At 43.6% G+C, this 25,873-nt stretch overlaps 1 protein-coding gene across 3 annotated transcripts in view; it reads right to left on the reverse strand.

The window, feature by feature from the left end:
* Positions 1 to 694: 694 nt before the first annotated feature.
* The window catches only part of GNAO1 (G protein subunit alpha o1), a 181,147-nt gene continuing 155,968 nt past the window's right edge, over positions 695 to 25,873 (reverse strand). The window contains exons 7-8 of one of the 3 annotated variants that reach the window (XM_035117116.2): positions 4,994 to 5,147; positions 695 to 3,882 (exon numbers count right to left, since the gene is read on the reverse strand). In XM_035117116.2, the coding sequence (XP_034973007.1) occupies positions 3,695 to 3,882; positions 4,994 to 5,147 (342 nt within the window). In that variant the 3' untranslated portion in view covers positions 695 to 3,694. Of the gene's footprint in view, positions 3,883 to 4,993; positions 5,148 to 11,110; positions 22,922 to 25,689; positions 25,844 to 25,873 lie in introns of those variants that run through there. The other 2 variants (XM_060275937.1, XM_035117115.2) reach the window with 2 other exon arrangements.

The following is a 25,873-nucleotide window of genomic DNA, read 5'->3' on the forward strand; positions in this document are numbered from 1 at the left end:
AAGGTGCCTCTCCATGTGAAGTCACAGTACTACCTTGCAGGGTGAGGTCCACAAGGACAGGAGGCTCCTCACTTCAGAAAGTCACCTTCCAACTTGTGGAGGGCGAAGATAGCAACTGGGGGGGGGGAGAGTTATTGCACTTGTCTCTGCTGCCTCCCCCACCCCCTTGGGTGCTTGAAGAGGGCAATTGGTACTCACTAAAAGTGGCTGACCACCCTAGGTATCCTCGGGGGTGCCAGTGTGAGGGGGGTTTGTTTGAGGACTCTATAAAAGATCCCAGGATATGTCTATCATACACATATACTTGCTCAAAAGGAAAACCAGTGAGGGAACATAATATATATATATTTACAATAAAACGACTGTAGAATCAGAAGGTGAGAGAGAAAGAGCCTCAGAGGTACAGACAAACATTCTCTTTATTAAGCTACACATGAATTTTTTTCCATTAGTCAGAGAAAGAAATTGGCAGTGTCTAATAAGATCACAGAAACCTCACCGATTGGTAATAGAAAGGCTTAGAAAGACCTGGCGCTTTTAGAATGAATGAATATATATATATATATATATATATATATATATATATATATATATATATGCATATGTGTGTGTGTGTGCATGTGTGTGAGTGTGTATATATATATATATATATATATATATATATATATATATATATATATATGAATTTCTCTTTATTTTATTCTGTTTTTTAGACAGGTGCAGTTGGCTTTTTCCAGCAAAGGTACCTCTTAAAAGTGAAACCGTGAAGACATCTGATCGCTAACCAAAAAGTAGATATGACAAAGGGTCATGAAAATGGTGGCTTTTAAAATGATGTAAACACTACATTCGATTTTTGTTTTTGTTTTACTTTTTTTGGTGGTTTTTTTCTGGTGTATTTTTTTATTTTTTTAAAGAGATTATTTTATTTTTTTCTTTGTTTTTTGTATTTTTCCCCCTTTTGTTTTTGCAGCACAAACACCCCCACATGAGAGAAAGAGAGAGAAAACACCATTCACTAAAAGGAAGGATTATAAGGGCAAGGGTGCGAGGGAGGAAGAGGAAGCATCATGAAAAAAAAAGTATTCACAGGGAAGTATGGTGGGGGATTAAAAATGAGAATGGAACAACAAAAATAATGCCCTCCCAATTTAAACTAACCCACTTTTTAAAAAAATTAAACAGAAAAAGGAAAGGACATTGGTAATGTATAACACAGTGTCATTCAGAGGGGAAAAAGTCAAAGACAAGAGCATTTAGGGAGGCCAAAGACAGCTGTGCTTATTATTATTATTTTTAAAAATACAAATCCAGAGAGTGAACAAGACAATTCAGAACAGTGAATCATTATTAAACGAGAAAGTTAAAGAGACATCCCTCTCTGCTTGCCTGGCCCACTCTGAAGGCAGGTGTGTCGGATCATCGTGTAGACAAGAGGCTTTTGGGGAGAGAACGTTTTCCTGGAGCGGGCAACAATTAGTACAGCAACGATTAAAATACAAAGAGCCACTAACAATTCCCACTGGGATTCTGTTGCTGACAATCTTTTTGCACCTAAATGTTACCACCTACAAGGTCATGGCTAAGGTGAGTAAGATGCAAGGGGAAAGGAAGGGACTTGCCTCCGTGTTATCCAATCCCCCCTGAGCAAAAAGCAGCACCTGTAATAGTAGAATGGGAGAGGGAAACGGGGAGGCCCATAACTCCTCCGTTTTATTTTATTTTATTATTTTGCTGCATTCCCCATAGATGTAGGGTGTCTTGTTGGCTGGGCAAGCAGCTCCTGAACTTTCTCGGCTGATCCCCGATAGCTGGCCACCCACTATATGAAAGGTTGTTGGGTTCTGCGTCTTAATGGCCATTAGAATCTGCCAAGACCTAAGATGGCAGTTTGTATGGATCAGACTTCTGCTTGCTCAAAGCTTTTACCCTACCAGCGCCAACAAGCAACTGGAACCAAGCCCAATAGAAAATGTCTCTCTTAGAATGGGTTCACAATGCCAGTGTGTGTGTTTGTGTGTGTGTGTTTATAGATCTTTGTGTTTTGTGTGTGTGTGTTTTAAATAAAGCAAAAGAGGAATCAGGGGTGGGGCGAGACCTTTCTGTTATTTTCTTTCTTAACAAAATCCGCAAGGAAGTCAAATCTTTAATTTCTCTTCTTTGCCCTTTCATGATCACGATCATCAACATCATCAATACAAAATTCTCTTTTTGTTTGTCTTAGGTTCTAAATGTAAAGACTAGTCTAAAACCAGGTTTTACACAGCAAACCTACAGAACTGCACAGCCACCATTCCAAAAATCCAGGACATCAGACACCGAGGCGATATGGAAGGCTGCGTGTCTTTATACAAAGGCTCAAAGTTCATGCTACTCGTGAAGAGGATCTGCACTGGAGAATCAGATATGGAGAGTTGGGGGGAGGGGGGCCCCATAGGAGGCCTGGTCTGAACATAAATATGGGGTGGGTGGGAGCATGGAGACCCAGAAACAAATATATTAGAAACGGAGTCATCCTCCAAACGAGAGCCAAATAAAAGTTGTACTTAAATCGTGATAAAGGGTGGGGGGATGTTCTCCCCACCATCTCTCCTTCATAAAGAGCTTGAGCACGGACTGTTTGTGAGAGACAACCTGACCTGCGGGGGGTGGGAGGGATACAACTATACAACTTTCAAATTGCTGATAGAAATTCCCTTTGCCAGTCTCCCATGCTGGTTTAAAGAAGCAGAGACAGAAGCAGGCCCCTTTCTTTATACTCCTGAAGGATTATATATATATATAAACATGGTCAATGAAGGGTGCTGGCCTGTCACCTCTATTCTAACCCTATTCTGTTTCTTTCTCCCCGTAAGCCCCCCCCCAGTTTCCCCCCTTTTAATAGGTTTTAACTACTCCATAGCTGAACGGAACTGAGGACCCCTGAAAGCCCAGTGCCCCTGTGGCAAATGATGCAGTGCAACAGCAACTTAGATGGTGGCACATCTTTTTTTTTAAAAAATCCACAGGAACTGGGCAGGGGAAGCCATCCTTCCCCGCTCATACCCTAAAGCACCCTATGCACAAAGGAGTCTTAAAAAAAGTAACATTACCACTTTTTTCTTTTCTTTTTTTTTAAGAAAGTTGATTCCTTTTAAAACTCACGTAGTATCTTATGCTATGTGGACGGCGAGTTTAGAAAAATTCGGAGTATGGTCTTTTTCTTTCTTGTTGTTTTCCAAAAGCATCTTTTGCAATGAATTACCTGCCATGACTTAGTGCAATCCGATGCATGTCTACTCAGAGGTAAGTCCTGCTGCGTTCAATGGGGGCTTACTCCCAAGTCAACAGGTATAGGCTTGCAGGCGACGTTACTTTAGCAGAAAGGAAGGATTTTAAGGTGATGTCAGGGGCGTCAGTGCTACCCATTACTCTTTTGAGGCAAACTAAAATAAAAAAATAAAAGGAAAAGGAAAAATGTTTTTATATAAAAATTTTCATTATGCCTTTTTATTTACCAACTTGCATGATTCATCATCATCATTATTAATATTATTATTATTACTGTGTTTGTGTTTGCATGTGTGTGTGTGAGAGAGACTCATATTTTGTTTTGCCTTTTTTTTCAAATATTTTATTTTATTTTCCTCTCGCTGTGATTGTTTCCAAATAAGTTGCTTGCTATACAGGATGGGATGGAGAAAAGGGAGAGGGGTCAGTATAAGCCGCAGCCTCGGAGGTTGTTGGCAATGATGATGTCGGTGACGGCATCGAATACCACCTGGATGTTACCCGTGTCTGTCGCACATGTCATGTGACAGTAAATCTCCTTGTTGGGCGAGCGGTTTTTGCTTTCAAATTGTGCTTGGATATAGGCTGCAGCATCTTCGTATGTGTTGGGACCTGCATAGAGAGGGAGGGAGGGAGGGGCAGGAGACAGATTTTTTATTTATTTAAAAAATTAAAATAAATAAAAACGTTATAAAAATAAAAATACAAAAACTCAGCACAAGTTAAGCTCTAAAATAAGAACAGGAGAAGAGCCTGACAACCCAATCAGGTCAAATGCTTATCAAGTCCAGCATCCTTTTCTCGCAGGGGCCAACCAGATGGGAAGCCTGCAAGCGGGACTTCTCAATGAACTGCAAGCAAAATGTATTCACGGGAACGATGACTAATACAAGCCAAACATACTCCTCTGTGCATACGGTTCTTAGAACTTAGGAAACGGCCTCAAAAAGGTCAGATCTTCCTGTTCTCATAGTGGTCGACCGGATGCCTAAGGGAACTTGTGAGTGAGCACTCTCCTCACTGGTATTCTAGAAGTAGGATTCGTAAGGATGTGGGAAATAAAGTTATTGGAAATGTGATCTGATGCTAATCTGGGAATTGGGCTCAGAATATAATGAGCTATTTTCCTGAAACCAGCTTTGTTTGCCAAATCCACTTCCAGATCAATCTGAGGTGAGTCCACTAAATTAGGTGGACCTGAACCATTTCTCCTTAATCTGAATGCATATTTGAAACACACACCCCTAGTATGTATTGAGGCTCAATGATCACTCATTTTCTTGACATGCTAGTTTTTTAAAATATATATTAATAATACTGGGAGTGTCTTTATGTTGGGGAGGGGGGCTTTTAAACATGCAACCCCCCACTTGCCCTGTGAAATGGCACAGCCTGGCAGAAGCTGCCTTACATGATTAGTCTGATGCTTTTTCTCTGCTCATAGATGGACACTTCCTTCCCTTCCCACTGATGAGAATCTGCCAACTCTCTGTGACATCATGGCAGCTCAGCTGATGCCTTGGGCAGAAAACAGGAAGGCAATCAGCCAGACTATGTAGTCTGTTTTCTAGGGGAGTTACAGTATCTCACAAGCAGGACTGGATCAAATATCTCCTGGTTTACACTTGGGGTTCCCGCAGACTCTTCTGCATGGGCCAGTCTGTTGTTTTTCGTTTGCTCCAAAGCTGGGATCTTTAGCACCTCAGGCGCAGCCATCACATACCTGTATATTCAGGGAAGCAGATGGTCAGAGGTGATTTCTTGATCTTCTCACCAAACAGGTCTTTCTTGTTGAGGAAGAGAATGATGGAGGTGTCAATGAAGAATTTGTTGTTACAGATGGAATCGAAGAGCATTAGAGACTCATGCATGCGGTTCTATGGCAAGGCACATATAGGAAGAAAAGAAAAGAAAGAAAGAAAGACAAAGAACAAGAGAGAGAGAGAGAGAAACAGAGAGAAAGAAACAGAAAGTTAGGATTAGAGAAAGAGAATAGTTACCAAACCAGCAACTGAGAAATGGTCAAAGATCCACGTGTACCAAAAACCCAAAGAATTACATATCATGAAGAAGTGAAGCCAAGAAAATGGGTGGTGTTATGATGTCTTCAGCACCTATTTCCCGCCTAGCTTTGCTGTGTCATTTGGACAAAGCTCTCCTGGAAAGATATGCCCATGAGAATTACAGAGAAACAACAGTTGCCATATCTGTCAATTAGGTAAAAGGTAGGTCCAGTCATGGACAACTCTGGGGTTACGCGCTCATCTCGCTCTATAGGCCGAGGGAGCCAGCGTTTGTCCGCAGACAGCTTCCAGGTCATGTGGCCAGCATGACTGAGCCGCTTCTGGCGAACCAGAGCAGCAAACGGAAATGCCGTTTACCTTCCTGCTGGAGTGGTACCTATTTATCTACTTGAACTTGATGTGCTTTTGAACTGCTAGGTGGGCAGGAGCTGGGACCGAACAATGGGAGCTCACCCCGTTGCGGAGATTCAAACTGTCGACCTTCCGATCGGCAAGCCCTTCCCAACCTGCTGCCCCCCAGATGCTTTGGGCTACAATAGCCATCAGCCGCAGCTGTGACGGCTGAATGATGTTCGTGCTGATAGGAATTTTGTAGTCCAAAACACCAGACCCTCCAAGTGTCCCTGTTGTCCAGGGACAGTACCGGATTGACACACCTGTATGGCAAGTAGGCTGCCCGGAGAAGGCTGAGCAAAAACATCTCAGAGCAATGAGCTCTCAGAACCCTTCATGATGGTTGATTGTTAAAGAAACAAAAACATGATGGTTGTTTGTTAAAGAAACAAACAAAAAGGGCTGAGCCTAGGTGGAGAGGACAGAGAAAAGATATTGCTGGGGGACATGGGAAAATGTCCCGTTTCATTCTGATTTGTTTACAAGGAGATTAGATGAGCATTCAGTCTGATTTGTTTTCAGGGAGGTTAGATGGAATTGTGTCAAAGGAAAGGTTATCAGTACACTTTCCCAGGCACTTCACCATCACTTTTCTTCTTGCAAAAACCCACTCTTTGGGGGAAGCAGGTTTGTTGTGCAAAACAACCCAATCAGCTATAATGAAAGAAAACTGAATTTGCCAGTGTGTGATTGGACCCCACCTGAAAGCAGCGACAGTCTGGAAGCATCAGACTGGCTCAACATGGCGTGCAGGAGGTGTTGCACAGAAATCATTAAAACTTAGGCTAGGGCAGTTTTCAGGTTGCTCCAAGAGCTTCTGGCTCAAAGAAATACAAAAGTCAGCCATTACCTGGAACTATGTCTAGCGCTAATCATTCCATAAACAGATGCAGCCCCAAACAGGCCTCATTTATTTGAGGGACTGATACCCTGCCTTTCAAGAAAGCTATTTCCAATCAGTATCTTCTCTAACCATTTGACTCTTCTTACTCCCAAACCTTGGTTCCCAAGGGCTTGCCTCCCCAGGTTTAAAACTATATATATAGTTTTATGAGACATATACACCTTTATTTAGAATATTTCTAGGATTTCTTTTAAGGATATAATCCTCACAAGCCAGTTTATAATCAGAATCTAAAATACTTTAAAGCATAAAAACAACTAGCGGATTTTATAACTTTTTATACATTTTTATACTTGAGGGCACAAGGAGAAGGGGACAACAGAGGACGAGATGGTTGGACAGTGTTCTTGAAGCTACCAACATGAGTCTGACCAAACTGCGGGGAGGCAGTGGGAGGCAGGAGTGCCTGGCGTGCTCTGGTCCATGGGGTCACGAAGAGTCGGACACGACTAAACGACTAAACAACAACAACATACTTTATAATGGTATGAAAGTATAAAAATGTATAAGAAGTTATAAAATAGCATCTTAGAAAGAGTCTAAAACATTTAAAAAATGGTCCATAGCTTTCAGGAATTTCACACACAAAAATTAACCACTGAAATCTCCCCCAATCTGGTTTTGGACCAGGTTTTGGACTACCTAGGTTTTGGACTACCATGTCCACCAGCCGAAGTCAGCTGGAGTTGTAGTTCAAAACATACAGAGGGCACCAGATCAGGAAATGCTGCTCTTTGAAATACATGAGCTTTTAAAAGCGCCCTGAAGATCTTCATAGCGAGGGTCAAAAGTGCATTTTGCTGGAGGCTCAGTTATGGAGCTCTCTTTGAGTTCCAGTACATAACACTGAAGCTGATCAGTATTGACATCTCAAAAAACCACAGCAGCACAGAGTCTCCTCCTGACTTTCCCCATCCAAGCCATAGTGCCACCACTTGCATATCTCCTCAAAAGATGATGCAGATAGGCATAAAACATGCACGTCCAAAGCGAGATAAATGTTCTTATATGGTCACAGACCCAGCATAAATAAATTAATACACCAAAATAATACACTGAGTTAAGAAATATGATACATATAAGGACAGAAGCAAACAAAGACACAATTAAATCAACAAAACCCCTTTATGGTTTTTGCAGCAGAAAGTAGAAACCTATCAACCTATCAACTGTTTCCATTATTATCTTGTTCATGTCAGCTAATAAGTAAGTTAAATACCATCCAAAAGTCCTTCTTGAGTTTCCCATTTTTTTGTATTCTTTCTTAGGGCACTTGAGAGAGTCATTCTTTATTATTTGGGGGAATGAAGGGTTGAGCTTAATTTATTGTTACAAGATGGCCATGGGTGGTGTTTGTCCCCATTCCCAACATTTCCACAAAACATTTCCTTAGTGCTCCACAGCTTTCCTGGCTGCCTGCACACTTCCTGATTTAGAAAAGCTCTGGGGGGGAAGTTATGCTGTCTCCCGGAGCTTTAACTAAAACGTTTGATGACAGGAAGGATGGCTACCAAGTAGAAAGAGGGAAGAAATTTGATTAACTTCACATTTAAAGGTGAAACCTACTTAATCCACACTTTCTGAAATAACACACAAACCAAAATAGAGCCAACTTTTAAGATGGACACTTCTCTGAATTCTACAATGCAGTTCTCCAGCCAAGTAAGGACACTTCCCAAAATCAACACACCCTGTTATAAGTGCTGGGGAAGGGGAGGGCATATACTAAGCCAGAGGAGAAGTGGTCACATACTGCTGGAGTGAGAGTCCTTTATAGCATGGAACTGTGCTCCTCTTGGGTGGGTGATGGAGAGTGAATACTTGTCCCAGGTGACAACTAGGGGTGGGGTAAGCCTGACCTTGTTGTATATTAGGTATCTCCCGGTTGGATGTTTCTTGACATTGACTGATAGAAAACCTGTTGGTTTTGAATAGCTGGCTGCGTGAGAGTGTACTTGTCTCTGGTATGCATCTGGGAAATGAGGGGGTGGGTAGGAATGGGGTGCCTATTTCCAACCCAGTGATCATGGGGAGCGGGGCAGCAGGATTCTATCATAAGACAAAGCATATTTTTTGGCACAGTCCTAACGTACTAATCTACTGCTCCTGTGTCTTTCAGCAGGTGTAGAAGTCAACAGGTGAGAAGGCTGTTCAGTGTTCTCCCGGCTCATGTGTGCACACTGCGTGCTGCTGTTGAAGGAACAGCTACGGGGGCTGACTGAGAAAGCTGGCAACCCTGACCAAAAGGTACCAGTCTCCTTGAAGTCACAAGATACCTAACTTGGCTTCTTTGGCTCCTAGCTTCCCCTCTGCCTGCCACCACTTGTGGGGTGGACATTGGCTTTAAGCCCTGTAGCCATAAGAAAAGCCTTGTTGAATCAGATAACAGGGATATAATTCTAGCCCTGCTAGATCAAGCCAAAGGCATATCGAATCAAGCAATCTGTTCTCACAGAGGCCAACCAGATGCCCCTGGGAAGCCTGCAAGCAGGACAGGAGTGCAGCAGCACTCTTCCTCACCTGTAATTCCTGGCAACTGGTTTTCAGAGCCACTGATAATCTTATCCATCATGAACTTGTCTAATCTAAAGCCATGCAAATTAGTGGCCATCGCTATCTCTTGCGGGAGTAAATTCCATAGTTTAGCGATGGAGAACAGTTCCTTTTGTCTGTCCTGAATCTTCTAATATTCAGCTTCATTGGATGACGGCCCTCCATCCCTATTATGAGGGATGGAGCAAAACTTATCCTTCTCATTTCTGCAACTATACCGTGCAGAATCCTATCTGCCTCTATCTGCCTTCTATCACATGTTCCCAAAGAGAGGGGACAGACTTTCATCATTTTCCTAAACTAAGCTGGCACCAATACCTTCTAGTGCATGGCAGATGGAAAAAGAAGTCTGCAAATCACATGGCTACCCTAAAGTTAGTCTTTGCTGGCTCTCAAAGAGGCATTGCCCTCAAGGGAAGCATGTATGTGTCAGGGCTGAGCCCAAGAGAGAGTTTTAAAGGGGCCTCTTTGACCTCCTGTTCCTGTGAACAGCTGGGCCATTTGGCTTCTCTACTGCATCACAATTAAACATCCCTGCATTAATTGAAAGAAGAGTACATTGCAACAGTTCTGGCTATTAAAACCCGCCGAAAGTCAAACACAAACCACCCCATAAAACAATTTGCCAAGTCAGAACCAGGAAATGGGATTCAGATACTGTACTGGGAATTGACTGTCCAGAAACCCTATAAATAACACTTGTTACACAGAGAATTTCTTGCTTTCCTGCTTTGAGTGCCACCATGTATTAATGGATGGGGATCTTATGTAGGAAAAGAGCAGGTTGGCCAAGCAGGTCGGCCAACTAGTGAATGCATCTTGTGTAAGATAATGACTACTGTACTATAGGTACTTTCAGGCACAAAGCAATCTCCCCTTTGGAAGAATGGTTTGGGATGGTGCAATGAGGAGAATATGGCAGGAAAGCGGAAAGCCTTGCAGGCATTTGCATGAGCAGGATTTAGGAATGTAGAGCTTGTCTACAGAAGTCTCCTCAACATGCAGCCCTCTAGATATTTTGGGCTACAACTCCCATTAGCCCCAGTCAGTGTTGCCCATCAGCCACCATCCAGTAATACTGGTAATTAATCTATTCCAGGGATAGCCAACATGGAGCTGCCCAAATGTTGCTGGACCATCCCTAACCACTGGCCATGCTGGTTGGGGCTGATGGGAGTTGGTATCCCATCTGGAAGGCATCGTGTTGTTTGTCGCTGGTCTAATCCTTTCAAAAAGACACCTGCAGCACAGCCCTATTGATGTTAACTCCAATGTTAGTCCCACTGTGGTCCACAGAGTCCCAAGTAAGCGTACTTAGGGTTGCAGCTTTACTTCAGAGTTTCTACGCACACACAATATGTACGTCCATTGGCTTTGTCCAGAACTTTAGCTGAAAGTGTATTCATTGGGAGTCACCAACTCAGTACAGCAGTCACCAATCCAGTTCCTTACCCCATGCATCCACTTAATGCGCAAAAAGGATGAAACATTCTACTTACCATGGAGGAATCCTCACTGGGCAGAAATTTCCTTATGAAGAAACATGTATTATGCCACTCACCAACATTTTTACAGCCCTGTTGGATCAGGCCAAAGGCCCATCTAGTCCTACATGTTGTTCTCACAGCAGCCAATGAGATGCCTATGGGATGCCCATAGGTAGGACCTGAGTGCCACAGTGCTCTCTCCACTTTTGATTCTTAGCATACTGCCCTTGGCAGTGGAGGCAGATCAACATCATTAGTAGCCATTGATAGCCTTATCTGCCACAAATTTATCTAACCCTCTTTAAAAAACCATCCAAGTGAGTGGCCATTGCTACAACTTGGTTATGGGCGTCTTCTAGTTTTAACTATGCACTGTGTGAAACAGTACCTCTTTTCACCCAAAACAGACAAAAACTGTTAATCATTCTGCGATTTCCTTGAGGCTTTCTCAGAAGAGGAAAACCCAATAAAATATCTCAAACGCTAGAAAAGAGCTGGCATTTTATTAACATTTGGTAACTAATAAATACATTACGGACAGCCAATAAATTATTACAATAAGAATCAAAAGACCTATTAAATCAACAGACGGTCATTTGCACTCCATACAAAATGACAGTTAATAATGGTTCAGAACAATCAAAGGTGCAAAAAAAATTAAAAACAAGATCCAGCAACTAACCAGCAAAGAAAAAGTAGGATTTAGCAAGCATCAAGGCCCCTTCAAAATTCTTGTATTTATTTATTTAAAGCATTTTTCTAAAAAAATAAAAAAATCTACTGTGGGGGGAAAAGGGTGGAAGGCCATTGACGACCAAGTATAAAGATGGTTGGAATGCAAGCTTAGAGAATGTAGCCTAATTGTTACATTAGGACAAGGGCAAAATGGTTTGTGCCAATCTAGTGATTCACGCACACGAGAAGCAGGCTTTTTAAAAGTGTATAGCTAGCCTAGTCTTCCCCAACCTTTGGATTTTGTGGACTACAACTCCCATCAGCCCTAGCATCATATAGCAGTGCAGGATGGAGACGATGGGAGTTGTAGTCCAAAGCATCTGGAGCGGACCAGGTTGGTGGAGGTTGTCCTAACTGGATGATGAACTGTGTCTGCAAACTTTGCATGTGGGTCATCCCCCAGTACTGTTGCCAGGGGTGCATGTGTGCAACCAGGGTCAAAAATTGGGCAAACCCACCAGTTTAGGCCCTCCCCCCCATCAAACAACTGATAGGTGCCATGACTGATTTTCTGACAGGGACTCCATCTGCAGGCAGTGGGACTGAAGTCTTGGCTTGAAAGCCTGCTTCAAGGTGCAACTCAGAGTGCACTCTGGTTTATATCAGGGATGGGGAACCTTAGGCCTCTTCACCCAATACTCTCTCCAAGCCACACCCACTTCCACTCAGGAAACACCCCTCACTGGCCTTGCTACACACTCTCCTTGAATGCTTTTGACCAGCTGGAGTGTGACTTAATATAATGTCTCTAGCTTGGCAGGATGAAGGACAGAAATTGTGTGTGAGAGAAAGTGGAAATCTCTGGCATGTGTGGCTTGAATATAGTTTAAAGGTAAGACTCATACCTGTTAGTCTGGCCACTTTGGCCTCTGGCGACACCTTTGGCACATGACCCCTCAGACAGGAATGTGTCCCTCAAGCTAAAGAAGCTTCCTTACCCTACCCCTGGTTCCCTCTTTAGAGGAGTCTATAAATGAGTGAGGACTGAATGAATATGAAGAATCTCTCCAAGCCATAAAGGAAAATCTAAGAGAAGCACAAAGTACAGTCATACCTTGGTTTTTCAAACAGTTTAGTTCTCAAACGTTTTGGCTTCCGAACGCTGCAAACCCGGAAGTGACTGTTCCGGTCTGCGAACTATTTTTGGAAGCCGAACGTCTGACGGGACTTCCGTGGCTTCCGATTGGCATCAGGAGCTTCCTGCAGCCAATCAGAAGCCACACTTTGGTTTCTGAACATTTTGGAAGTTGAACAGACTTCCGGAACAGATTCCGTTCGGCTTCCAAGGTACAACTGTAGTGTGAAAAGCACGTCTACTTTATTACCCTGGCTGTCATCTTGCAAACGATGGGTTGTAAAACGGAACCAAATCTACAGAGAAGAAAATAGTTGTAAGGGAAATCCTCTGTATTAGGTGGGGTGGGGGTGGGGGGAGAGACACTTTTAAAATAAACTAATTAAGGCTAAGATGCAGAACCATAAACCCATGGTAGGGGCGCTGCAAAACACAAGGATTCCCAGAAGAGTGGGAGGGATGGGGTGGGGTGAGGGAGACAGGCTACCCCAAGTTCTTCAGCAGTTGCAGCAGTATTATTTATGTGCTGCACATAAAACCTAGGGTTCACAGCCAACCCCCCCCCCCATATGCATCAAGGCAGATGTGTGCATGTAGAAACAGGCTTCCACATGCACAAATGGCACAGTGCACATTTGGTACGCATCAAAATGGCTGGACACATCTTCTGTTGCCAAAAGGAAAGTGCTGCTCTGTCCCAGAGACTCTAGCTCAGCAGTCAAGCACCTGCTCTGCATGCCAAAGATCCCAAGTTCAGTTCCTGGCATTTCTAGTTTCGATGATCTCATGAAGCAGGTGATGAGTAAGCATTCTCTCTGAAAAGGACCCCGGAGAGCCACTAGCAGCAGCCAGAGGAGGTGGCTACTAGCAGCCAGAGGAGCCACTAGAGGTGGAGGAGGAAATCAATTTTGCTTGCATTTTAATGAGAAACTATCTAATTCACATTTTCTGAAATAATAATATGAGTTTGGAAACATGGATATCCTTAGAGATTGGCGCGTCTCCAAATTTTGTGATTCAGTTCTCCAATCAAAAAATATTTTAAAAATGCATATTTTAAGGGAAAACATGCATTAAAAATGCATCTATTAGTGAAAATAACATGAACAAACAATTATTTAAGGGGAATCATTTGCAAAAGTGTGTGTATTAGTCAAAACTGCACACGAAAATATACTTATTGGGAGAAATTTGTACTGTGCTGATGAATTTTCATTAGGATTTGTTATTTTTAATCTCAAATTGCTGCAGAAATGTGGAGAACTGAATTTGAGATGGGAAAAAATGAAAAACTTAAGAGAAAGGAAATGGGCCGATTCAGCCATCCCTACCTTCAACACTGGTGATGGAGCAGCTTCTTCCACCACACTTCGAAAGCAGCTTAGGGAACAGAGGGCAGGCTTCAAGACACAGAGCTCTGTCCTTCAGTACCTCATGGCTGCCCCTGTGGCAGATGCCACACCCTGTTTAGTGGTAGGGTCGGCCCCGACCCTATTCTATTTCACTTATATAGGACCCTGCTTGCCTGGAACACAAGGGAAGTTATATTGGAGATCTTGCATCTAGGCACTAACCACAACTAGGCTTGCTTAGCTTCAACAAGGTTGCTGCATCAGGCTCCTTCAAAGTCATAATCAAAACTGCAGGTTGCTGAGTTGGCTCACTAAAAAAAGAAAGATAAAAAGAAATCCAAAAGCTGCAGCTTGGCGATCCCTTCGGTTACGACAACTGAAGAAAGGTCACAAAGGAATGAGTGAGCTTTTGACTTCAGAAAGACTCCTTGGCCCCCATCCTAGACACACACAAACCCACTGAACTCAATGCAGCTTATTTCTGCAAAGACCTACAGAGGATTTTTTTGTTTTGTTTTGTTTTGCTTAACATCCAGACTGATTAAGAATTGCTGGCCACCACCTTGCTGAACCTAAGCAGTGCTTGGGGGTGACTGCATGTATCCCACCTGGGGCTCCAGGACTGAAGAAAGGTGAGTTAAGAGCAAATTCGAAAGATTGCTCACTGCTCGGCACAGTTGTCCTTTGTGACCATCCACTGGGTTTCAATAAAGAGATTACCTTGCTGTTACTACTGATGTGGTGCTATGTCAATTTCACGCATTAAGATGAACGTAACTGAGCAGACCAGGCGTCAGGAGGCAGCATTGTCAGGCAGCTGCCAATGGCAAAACGCTGACTCAAAACGCTGGCTACAGCCACTCAGGCTCCAGCAGAGGAAGATGGAAAACCACCACCCTCCCAGTGCAGAAGCCCAGTTGGTTATGGCTTACTTGCACCCACCATTTTAATCCCCTCCCCTCAATGCCTCCAAGGCCCTGAAGTAGCATTGCTCTGGGGCTGGATACAACCCTAAGTCTTTAGACAATTCATACAACTTCTGTTTTCCAGTTTTGCCTTTGGCTTAGTAGATTTTCTTTTTTTTACTGCGCTTCTTATGGTTTATGATACTAATCCTATGTTTTAGCAATGTTATTAGAATTGGATGATTGATTTTAACACTGGGAATCCTCTGCTCCAATCTAACCTAAGAAGAAGGCTGCAGAGATTCTACAATTATTCTCAATAGCCTTTCCCCCTAAAGAAGACTTAATAGTGTGTGTTGTTTTTTTAAAAATAAACCCCCCCCCAGCTTGGAAATTGCTGGTCACTGCCACGCTAAGGCCTTGAATACTGCCAAAACTTTCTTTTCTGCCATCAGCTGAAAACAGAATTAAAACAGTGGTTCAAGACGGCAATGGAAATAGTTTTTATCCTTCCAGTACCAAACACAGGTGGTATGTGCCGACAGGACAGTAGTTAAATGAGGCTGCTGAGTAACAAGAGGGGTGTATGTGTGTCAGCATGCTTGGAGGAATCCCAAGGTTTCTCAAATAATAATAATAATAATAATAATAATAATAATAATAATAATAATAATAATAAACAACTAAGATGGCAACTCTCCAACAGAAAGCAGCTCAATGAAGAATGATCGTGAGCACTAAACACAGGTGATCACGGGATGCTCTGTTTTGCCAGAATGGCTGGTTGGGACCCTAAAATTTTCTTTTAGAAGGATACAATGCAACATTTCATACAGGCCCCACTCGTTTTTATCCAGTAACACCACCCTATGACTAAGATCTTTCTTTAATGTTTATCCACCCCCCACCTCCATTTTTCTAAATAAAAAAGCCGCACAGGTCATAGCCTTTCTTAGGAAAGGTGCTTCAGTCCTCTGGTAAGTGGCTAACTCATAAGGCAGTGGTAGTGAACCTTAGGCTTGAGGGGTGTGTGTGTGCCAAATGCAGCCCTCCTGGCCTCTCAATCTGGACCTCAAGACTCTCCCCAGGCTTCATCTGGCATAGCACCATTTTTTTCCAGGCCACACCCCTCCTCAGCTTCACTCTGCACCTTCTTGCCCCGCTGGAATGTGTCCCTGAACTCCCATAAGTCCTCTTGCTTATCTGGACATAGGATAATTATTGGGACATCAGTATCACAGGAGGAATTCACAGTCAGATTTGCACAACAATGGCTGTGCAATTGCTATCCATGAATATAAGGTAGATACATACATCCTGCTAACTCAACTTTCATTCAAACCAACCAACCAACCAACCACTAAGTTTATAGTTCTTATGGCTGTGACAATATGCTTGAATTTGAACATGCGTGGGTGATGACTTTAAAGGCTTTAATGTCTTTGCCCCTCCCTTGTTGTTAAAAAGACAACTCCAAAAGGCATTATGCGAAATAATAGAATAAACTGTGCACATATGCTAAACTTACATAATTCATACAGATTGTGGCGTCCAGTTTAACTTGACGCAGAAATTGGATTTACTGGATGCAGAATTTCAACTACTTTAAAACACAGACTATGTTTACACCCATAATCTGAGCCTCACAGGCACATTAATGTTGGAAAAGACATAAACACTAAAGAAACAAGCTGGTTTTTTTCTAAGTGACCCCACAAAGGGATTTACTTTGGTAATGAATGTTGAGTTATTGCCATTTCAAGAACATCAGCGCTCTATTCTGCCAATGGAAAAGAGGAAAGGAAGAGCAGAGTGGAATGAATATGATTTCTGTGGTTAACAGAGGCGGTTGGTGCCTACTGAGATGGTAGGGAGGAAAGCAGGGAGGTCAACAGTAGGTGGCGCCAGAGGCAATGACAGGTGGGGTCAACTATAGTTTTATCTCCATTCTCCTCCACCTGGCTGAATTCTACAAGGGCAACACTGAGACTAAGAAGGGGAAAGCTGACAGGCAGTTCCAATGGTCACAAATAGAAAGACAGGCAGCTTGGCTGAGAGCAGACTGAGGCTGTGGGGGCAGGTGGGCACTGCCTCGTTCGCCCTTGTTCATAGATCAGCCTCCACTGGTGATTAACAGTCCTTGTAGAGGGCCATTGTAACATGAAGAATTTTGGTTGAAAATTTGGCACTAAATTAATTACACAGACACACATCTGGTTTTAGTAGTGGCACAGCTTTACAAGGGCAACTAGTATATTGCTAGTTACAGGTAGGTAGCCGTGTTGGTCTGACGCAGTCAAAATAAAAATAAAAAATCCTTCCAGTAGCACCTTAGAGACCAACTAAGTTTGTCATAGGTATGAGCTTTCGTGTGCATGCACACTTCTTCAGATACACTGAAACAGAAGTCACCAGACCCTTATGTATAGTCAGAGGTGTGTGTGATGGGAATGGGTGATGGGCTGATAGGAGTGGTAAACCTGTTGATGACTGTTAACGACTGTTAATGACTGCAATTGGTCTTGCAGGAAAAAGCAAGGGCTGAGGTGCTAAAGAAAGCTTGATCATGTATAATTGCAGAGAGAAAGAGAGAGAGAGAGAGAGAGAGAGAGAGAGAGAGAGAGAGAGAGAGAGAGAGAGAGAGAGAGATCAAAGTCCTGTTCAACTGCCATGAGATTAAGGCAATAGCAGATTAAAGAAGAGGTCTCAGGACTCTGTTAATCTTGTACAGGTGCATATTCCAGGCAACATTTGCTTTACTAACAATTACCACCTGATTTTGTGCTCTTAAAAATGAGCACAACTAGGATTCCCCATAAGTTTGCTTTGAAAATGTGGGATGAAGAAATCCAAGAGTTCTTCCCTACATCTCCGTGGATTCAAGGCCCATTATGGTTTGGGATATTGAGTCCCGTCTTTTAATGCTCACATTTTGGTGCCTTGCTACAAGGTTTGGCAGTGAAATGTAGGGCTTCTCAAGCCTTACTCACCTTCTGCTACCAATAATCCATAATGACATAGGGACTTGAGCTCTCAGACAATGTTATAGAACGAATGCAAACAATTCCATCTCGAAATTTGTATTTTTGAATTCACTCATCAGAATAAACATATCTATTTTGAAATTTCACATTCATATATCAGGCATGCACATTTCAGTCCATATTAGCTTCAGCTCAACTTGGTTACTATTGTTGCTGTGACCCAATGTCCTTTACCCATCTACGTATTTGAGTCTGAGGTCTTTTCCTATTTCTTGTTTTCTCTCTTTCTGTCACCTTCACCTACCCACACATCATTCCGAAACTGCATTTGGCTTGCTGACACTCCAGAGGAAACCCAAGTTGAAAAGTCCACATGGGCATTGGTATAACACTGCAAGAACAATTTGTGGATGACTCATTGGAGTTTGGGTATGAAAACTTCATCTAATGAAAAACTAATCCCAACGTATTAGTATTTCGCCAGAAATCAACAGACAAATCACTGAAGGTGCCCCTTGTTCTATTGACATATTGACTTTATACCACATTAATGGCCACAACTTGGCTCACCCTCAAAGAATCTTGGGAACTGAAGTTTGGTGAGGCTGCTGAGAATTCTTCATTAGGGATCCCTAGTGATGATGGCTCCAAATCCTTATGTGGAGGTCAACACTTTAGAAAGTTTCACTTCCTGCCTTCATCTACCTCCTCATTTCACTCTGCTTGCTGAGAAGAAGGGTCAGCCTTGATCCCAGGACAATTTGCTGACTACAGTCCCAGGATTTCTGAAGACCACATGCGGCCCTCAGACTAATTTCCAGCCCTCTGCAAGCAATCAGTTCAGAAATAGAATCTGTCCCGCCTCCTGGCAGCCTGCTGTGCTAGGAGAGAGAGATCAAGGGAAGGAATAGAGAGAGGGGGAAAAGGGAAAGAGATGGGGGAAAGGATGGAGCAAAGCTCCATTGGCCCTGGCTCTACCTACCACTGCCTACTGAAGAGGGATAAATAGGAACCTAGAGAGCTCCTTACACCAAGTCGGACCACTGCCCCATCTAGCATATTAGGGTCTGCACTGCCTGGCAGTGGCTCTCCAGCCTTGCTGGGAGACGCGGGGGATTGAACCTGGGTCTTCTGGCATGCAAAGCAGGTGCTCCACCTCTAAGCTACTGCCATTCTGTCTACAGTACAGTTACTGCCTTCAGGCGTTAGCATGTGTTCTTTTTTCATTTGGGGAGCACACATCTGTTTTAACGAAACCTACCTTCCCAGGTACTGTGTACTTTGTTAAGAATGCCAGGGATAACTTTGGTGAAGGCTTCATGAAAGGCTGAGGAAAGCCTTAACGAGAACACACTTGGAAGCATGCCAGAGTGGTTTCTGCAAAGCTATGCACAACTCCTGGGATGAGGCGGAGCTGAAAGGGCCATAGCTCAGTGGCAGAGCATCTCCTTTCCAAGCCAAAGGTTCCGAAATTAATCCCTGGCATCTCCAGGTAGCACTGAGAATTCCCTCTGCTTGAAACCCTGGAGAATTGCTGCCAGTCTCTGCAACCCTGTCCCTCCCAAACAGGGAGGACTAACTCGTGCATTGAGTGTGCCTTATGCTACCTCCTGAAACTTCCAAACCCACCAACCTGTCCTTGGACTTCTTCTTCTCCTTGCCCAGCCCTTCCTACAAGACCTTCCTTGAGTTCCTGGCCCTTCCTTCCTCCTTCCAATCTTGCTTCTTTGCCTACTTGTCTCTTGCCCACCTGCTCCACCAAGTCCTGCATCTGACCCCTCTCTGCTCTGGATCAAATCCTACTCTGTCTTCCATTGGACCTGATTCCATCCTTGGATTGTTTATTTCTTCACTTTAAGCCTGCCCATGCACTAGGCTCACTGTCCCCCACTTCCCAGCAAGCTACTGAGAAATGGTATTCTTGGAAGTGTGTGTCACATCACAATGTTTCTTGTGTGATTTGGCATGCTTATGGCCCTATTGAAGCAAAAGTGCAACCACTCTAAGCAGGGCTGGTTCTGATCACTCACCCTTGCCCACAATGCACCAAGGCAATGAAGCATCCCTCTGGGACATTCAAGGCAATTGCAATCATGGTTGCCTGGCACTCATCAGGGCACTGGAAAAGGGGGTTGAGGATAGCAGCAGCTACCTGAAGACACAGGATCTGCCCGGTCCCTCCTTGAAAAGGGGGGGGGGGAAGGCCTCAGCCCCTCACCTCTGCATGATACCAAGACACAGTGGCTGCATTCAAATGGCGGTTTATTCAGTTTCACAATTCCCCCCTATTAACTTCTACATTATATTTGAGCTTTGACATGTCATAAAAGCCACTCCCAGAACTATAGTAGAATGTACTGCAAGCCTAGTGCTAATTTCTGTGTCATCTGCTTCCAGAAAAAAAATCAATTTGGAAATAATATAGAAATGAGTGCACTGTTCTATGACCGGGAGGGGGGGAGCTTATAATACGATAGATCAACAAAGCTGCCTGAACTTTTGGACACTTCAGAATTTAGCAGTAACACCGCTGTCTCTGGGCCTCTGTACTGGATCAAACACACAATGTGTGAATCTGCCTCTTGCAAACATGCATGCACCCAGACCGCACAACCCACGCCTCCTATAAATCTGATTACTAAGCACACGTAACTGAAACCACACAATTCCTACAAGGTGGATCACAAGCACTTTTACCAATTAATAGCTGAGGACTGTCTAAGAAAGAATAATTTATCAGCAAGCTGCCCCTCATAACCCTCACAAGACTGTGGAAAGGGTTATAAATAGAAACAAAGCAAAGCAAATCTACCCCAAAGACAGATTTGAAACGATGATGAATACTTTCAAAAGACTGAGGTAAAAACTGTTATTAGCAATGTAGGTACATTTGGCATCTGGGTTTTTCTAACTTTCTACTTCCAGGCAAACTGTTGCAGAAGAACCTCTGCTCCCTGGAGGGAACTCTGCAACATGTCCCAGGGCTGATCTATGTGGGCTTCCTTATCATCTGAGTGGGGTACATTAAGAATGGGGAAGTTCAGGCCCACTTAGAATATAGTCTTGAACTTTGGCAATGCCTCTTGAGTGCCTCGATGGAGGATAGAGAAGGGTGGGTGAATTTTCAGAAACTTCGCCTATTGCACAAAGGTCAAATTAACAAGTGTTGCTTCTACCATTTTTGCCTTTGTCCCTGCCCACCAGTGGCGTGTGCCCCCACCCCAGGCTGCCCAGAAGGAAATGTGGAGAAGGATCCCTACCACTGGAATCCAAACTAGAGCACAGCCCACGCTGGGAGTTTCTAGGCAAGGGCGAAATTTGCAAGCAGGTCATTGAAATTATCACAGGCGGGTTATTTGCAACAGGTTTTGTGTTTTAGCTTATCAGATTCCAAGTAGAAATGGCAAATGCAGGTTAAATGGAGTGCGGGGAGAGACTGGCATTCTGATGCAAACAATGCTGCACAAACAAAAAAACAAATGTGCATTTTTGAGGGACACTGATCCCATAATAAACAGCTGTCATTTGCCTTTCTTCCTTGTGGCTGTGCTTGAAAAAAGAAAAAAAGGTGGCGGCAGCAGTGGGGGTGGGGCAAAAATCTCTAAGAGAAATGTGTTTGCCATTATTGTCTTTTGACCTTCTTAAGGAACTAGGAAAAAAAGAGATGGAAACTGGGGAGGTCCCTGTTGGCTTGCTTTGGAGAGTCAACATTTCATGATGCTCCAATACGTATTTTGGGCAAAACCAGATGTGATACTGGGAGATCTGTAAATAGGTATGCGTGCATCTGTGTGTTTATGTGGCTGAGAATCCTTTTCAATGTGCAATCATCAAGCTTTAGGCAGTTATACAGGAACTTGCTTTCAACATAGTTTGTTTCTGCAAAGGTTCAGGGGTGTACATATTGCTTTGTTTGCAATGGGTGCTATGCCTCATCACTTCCTGCTAAAATCCTGTAAGTTTTCATACCATGAATGCTCCTAGTTCCTCCACCCCTTCCCCACACTTTTTTTTTGGCACTATAGTACAAGAATGGCCTGGCGGGTGACAATAATGGGTTCGTAACACTCACAAAGCATCTCAGAGCAACTAATAAAGCAGAATGATGTGCAGACAGTCCACTATAAATCTGCCACTAATGCACTATTCAAGTGTCCATGACATGGTGCAGAAGACACAGGCAAAAACAAAACAAAAACCCAGCTCTGGAGGGGTGCTCAATCTGAGCCGTTTTCATTTTTTTTTTTGCTATTTATTCTGTGAAGCAAGACATATAGATATCTGATACCAGTATGTTTTACCTCACAGATCAAACGGCAGCTTTAGTGTTTTCTCTTTTTTTGCCCGGGGGGGGGGGGAGGGCATTAATTGAAAAATTGAAACAGAACAACAAAAAGAACTAGCCTTCAGTCCTCTTCCCAAATCAGCCCCTCCATCTTCGGAAGTCGCCACTAACACGTTTTTTTTTTTAAAAAAAAACCCACTGGAGATCGTATCCGCACATCTGCCACAGTACATTGAAGTTTGTCCCTTCAATGTCAAACACTTAAGGCTTTGGATTGCCTTCTTAGGAAATAATGATAGCAACTTGGCTCTTGAAACACATATACTGAGGGGCTTGGTGAAGCCTCCTTTGCATTAGTTTCAATATTGGCTCCTGTTGCATGAAGAGAAAGCCAGAGAAAACCTTTTTTAAAAAGCAGGGGAAAGGGGAAGAAGTGCTGGATTTTCTTCTGTTTCTTCCTCTTCATTTCAGAAGGGGCAACAGGCTACCTCCCCACTCCCCCTGCCCCCAATGTTTGCATGATAAAACTGTCCTGTGAATGCAAAGCTTTACAGTGACAGTGTTACCTTCACAGCATCTTTTTTTCCCGCCGCATGAATACTGAAGTGGGTACTGGACTCCTCCATCTCAAATACAGTTGTAGGCCTAACATTTGAGAGGGGGGAACGGAGAACAAACCGGTTGATCTGACCATGAGATTGCTTCCCCAAAGGATGAACGGGAAGGAAGAGAAGAAAGGGAGAAGAAGAAAGGAAAGAAGAGGGCTTTAATATAGTCCACAGCCACGCAAATTGTTGGCAATGATGACATCAGTTACAGCATCAAAGACAAACTGGATGTTGTTGGTGTCGGTGGCGCAAGTGATGTGTGAATAGATCTCTTTGCTGGATGACTTATTCTTGCTCTCGTATTGGGACTGGATGTAAGTCACGGCTTCGGTGAAAGAGCTGGGCCCTGCAACAGAAAGAGAGAGACAAAAGCCAGGAGCAAGGTTGTCCTGAAATGCAACGCAAAGCCCACCCAACTCAAGTTGACTCCACTTGGAGGTGGACCCAGCTTATGTGGGAATGGGGATAGAAGTTGTGCAGAACCAGAGTTTGGGTCTTTGCAACACTCGCAGCAAAACTTATTTACACACACACAGAACACACACACTCTGTGCAAACTGTGCTTTATAGCCCTCAGTTCAGTTAGTAATACTGATGAGCTCTGGATGATGCAATTCGTGGTCACCCTTAGCATCTATACAGTGCTCAAAACACTTCACATATGTTATCTGGAAGCCAAACAACATGTTACGTTAATTGTGTGAATGCAATGAACATGCTTCATTTTTCCAAGTTTAAATTGCAGTTACTGAAATGCCTGGTTAGGATTGGGTTTGCAGTTTTGTGGGGGAAGATAGATTTGACCTCATTAAAATCCCCACTCCTTGCAGTTACCATTAGTGCCAGTGTAAGTTTCCATCCCAGAGATAGCAGCAGGCCTGTGTGGGGGTCCGAGGGTGGGGAGAGAAGGGATTTTTCTCAGGGGTTAGGGAAGCTTCCCCCACACCCCACCCTCCTAATCCTAATCATCCCACAATTGCAATTTAAAATTTATAAAATCCAAAGCACTTTGACTACAGGCACACAATTACAGTGGAACCTCGGTTTATGAACACCTCGGTTTACAAATTTTCGGTTTATGAACGCCGCGGACCCATCTGGAACGGATTAATTCACTTTCCGTTACTTTCAATGGGAAAGTTCGCTTCAGTTTATGAACAGACTTCCGGAACCAATTGTGTTCATAAACCGAGGTACCACTGTAATGTAATGTGTAGCTTGCCTGCCAGTAATTCTCATTAAAAGGCTGTAAAAGAGGCCAATATTACAGATGGGGATAGTGGCTCACTTAAGAGCTGCTGAGCAAATTCAGAGAAGATGTGAGATTTGAACATGGAGCTTAGAGGCTGGTTTTCAGCAGAGTTCCCCTACACTCACTCAGCATTCGAATCGATTTATTGAGAAGAAGCATGCTACCTTATTGAACATCCTGCCTTCCTACATGTCCTGTCTTACTCATCTTTTCACAGAGCAGCCACTAATAAGCCTCCAGGAAGCCCAGAGTTTATTGGAACACACTCTGAAAAACACTGTAATTTCACCGAGGGCAGGGATTTCCCTTTTTGCCATATAACCAGTCATGTAAGCTGATGGGATGTCATCACCATCATCTTTGCTAATGTATGCATATTAATAACAACGTTAGTATTGTGGTACTATCACCATTGTCACCAAGACAATGTAATCATAGTCATAACTGACATCAAGAAGCATTATGGAGCTGACACACACATTTCTGCACACCCATCCTTAAAACAGGGGTGTGGATCCTGCACCCCGGGGGGCCAATCTTGGCCCACCAGGAGGTTCAATTTGCCTCTAACCCTAACTCACTACTGACATGTGGCCCTCAGAAGGCTGCTTAGAAGAGAATGTGGCCATCAGGCAGAAAAAAGTCCCCCACTTGCAACAGGGAGAAGCAAAATAGGAGTGCTTGGACTACATGCATCAGCCTGCAGCTCTCATGTGGGCTGATTTCTTAAGCCAAGCTTCTTGGCTCACTGTTTGTGCAAATGCAGCCTTATTTCCAACCCCTCCTGATGCAAACCTGGAGCTAACTCAGCTCATGTTGGTGACATGAATTTTGCAGCAGCAAAGCAACCTTGATGTGAAAGCTTTTGTGTCTGATTACCATGAGCCACTCCCTCTTTGGTCTTCCTCATCTTCCACACAGTGCTGTGAGCATACAGTGCCTAAGAAAGCTGCCCTGCCTAATCAGAGCAAGAGCCGTTTAGTCCAGTAACAGCCAGCCAAATACTTTTGGGGATAAAGAAAACCCAGTGGCCTTTCATTACTGCTTGCTACTAGAACAGTGGAACCTCAGTTTTTGAACGTAATCCGTTCCAGGAGACCGTTTGACTTCCGAAACATTTGAAAACTGAGGAGCAATGGGCAGTTGGCAAAATCCATTGAGAAAAAAGAAAAACACGCAGCGGAAGCCATTCGACTTCCGAGGTGCATTCAAAAATGGAAGCAATTACTTCTGGGTTTTTGCCTTCCGAGACACTGGAAAACCGAGGTTCCATTGTATCTGGAATTCAGAGATATACTTCCTTTGAATGTGTAGATTCCATGGAGCCACCATGAGGAACACCCATGGCTCAACTCAGTGCTTTTTTTCTGCAGGGTGGTGGTGCAGGGGTACGAATACCCCTAAACATTTTGTGAATCTAAGTTTGGCCTCATTGAGGGGCAGTATTTCAATATGAGTAGGAAAATGAGAGCACCCCTTTTTAAAGGAAAAAAGCACTGGCTCAACTGATCCTCCACAAATTGGTCAAATATTTTTGAGGCTAGCTAAGTTACTGCCCAAATTCCCATAATAACCTATGGGTTGTTTGGGGCACAGAGCTAACACAAGGGTGTGTACCCTGTGACCGTCCAGATGTTGATGGACTTCTGCTTCCATCAATCTCCAGCCAGCATGGTCAATGGTCAGGGATGATGCGAGCTGTGTTCCAGAAACATCTGAAGGACCACAGTCTCCTCATCTTACCACTGAACTAAGGAGAGCAGTGCTTTTTGTACAGCCAAAATAAAGGTATCAATTACAGGGCAAGGGTTTCTGAATCACAAAGCAGTTTTTCTGCAATATATATATAAGGTTTTTCTCACCTGTATAATCTGGAAAGCAGATAGTCAATGCGGATTTCTTAATCTTCTCTTCAAAGATGTCCTTCTTGTTGAGGAAAAGAATGATGGAGGTATCTGTGAACCACTTGTTGTTACAGATGCTATCGAAGAGCTTCAGTGACTCGTGCATGCGGTTCTGCAACACAAAGGAGATGGCAAGTCAGGC

Source organism: Zootoca vivipara, chromosome 6, assembly GCF_963506605.1.
Source record: "Zootoca vivipara chromosome 6, rZooViv1.1, whole genome shotgun sequence".
In the NCBI taxonomy this organism is placed as follows: Eukaryota; Metazoa; Chordata; class Lepidosauria; order Squamata; family Lacertidae; genus Zootoca; species Zootoca vivipara.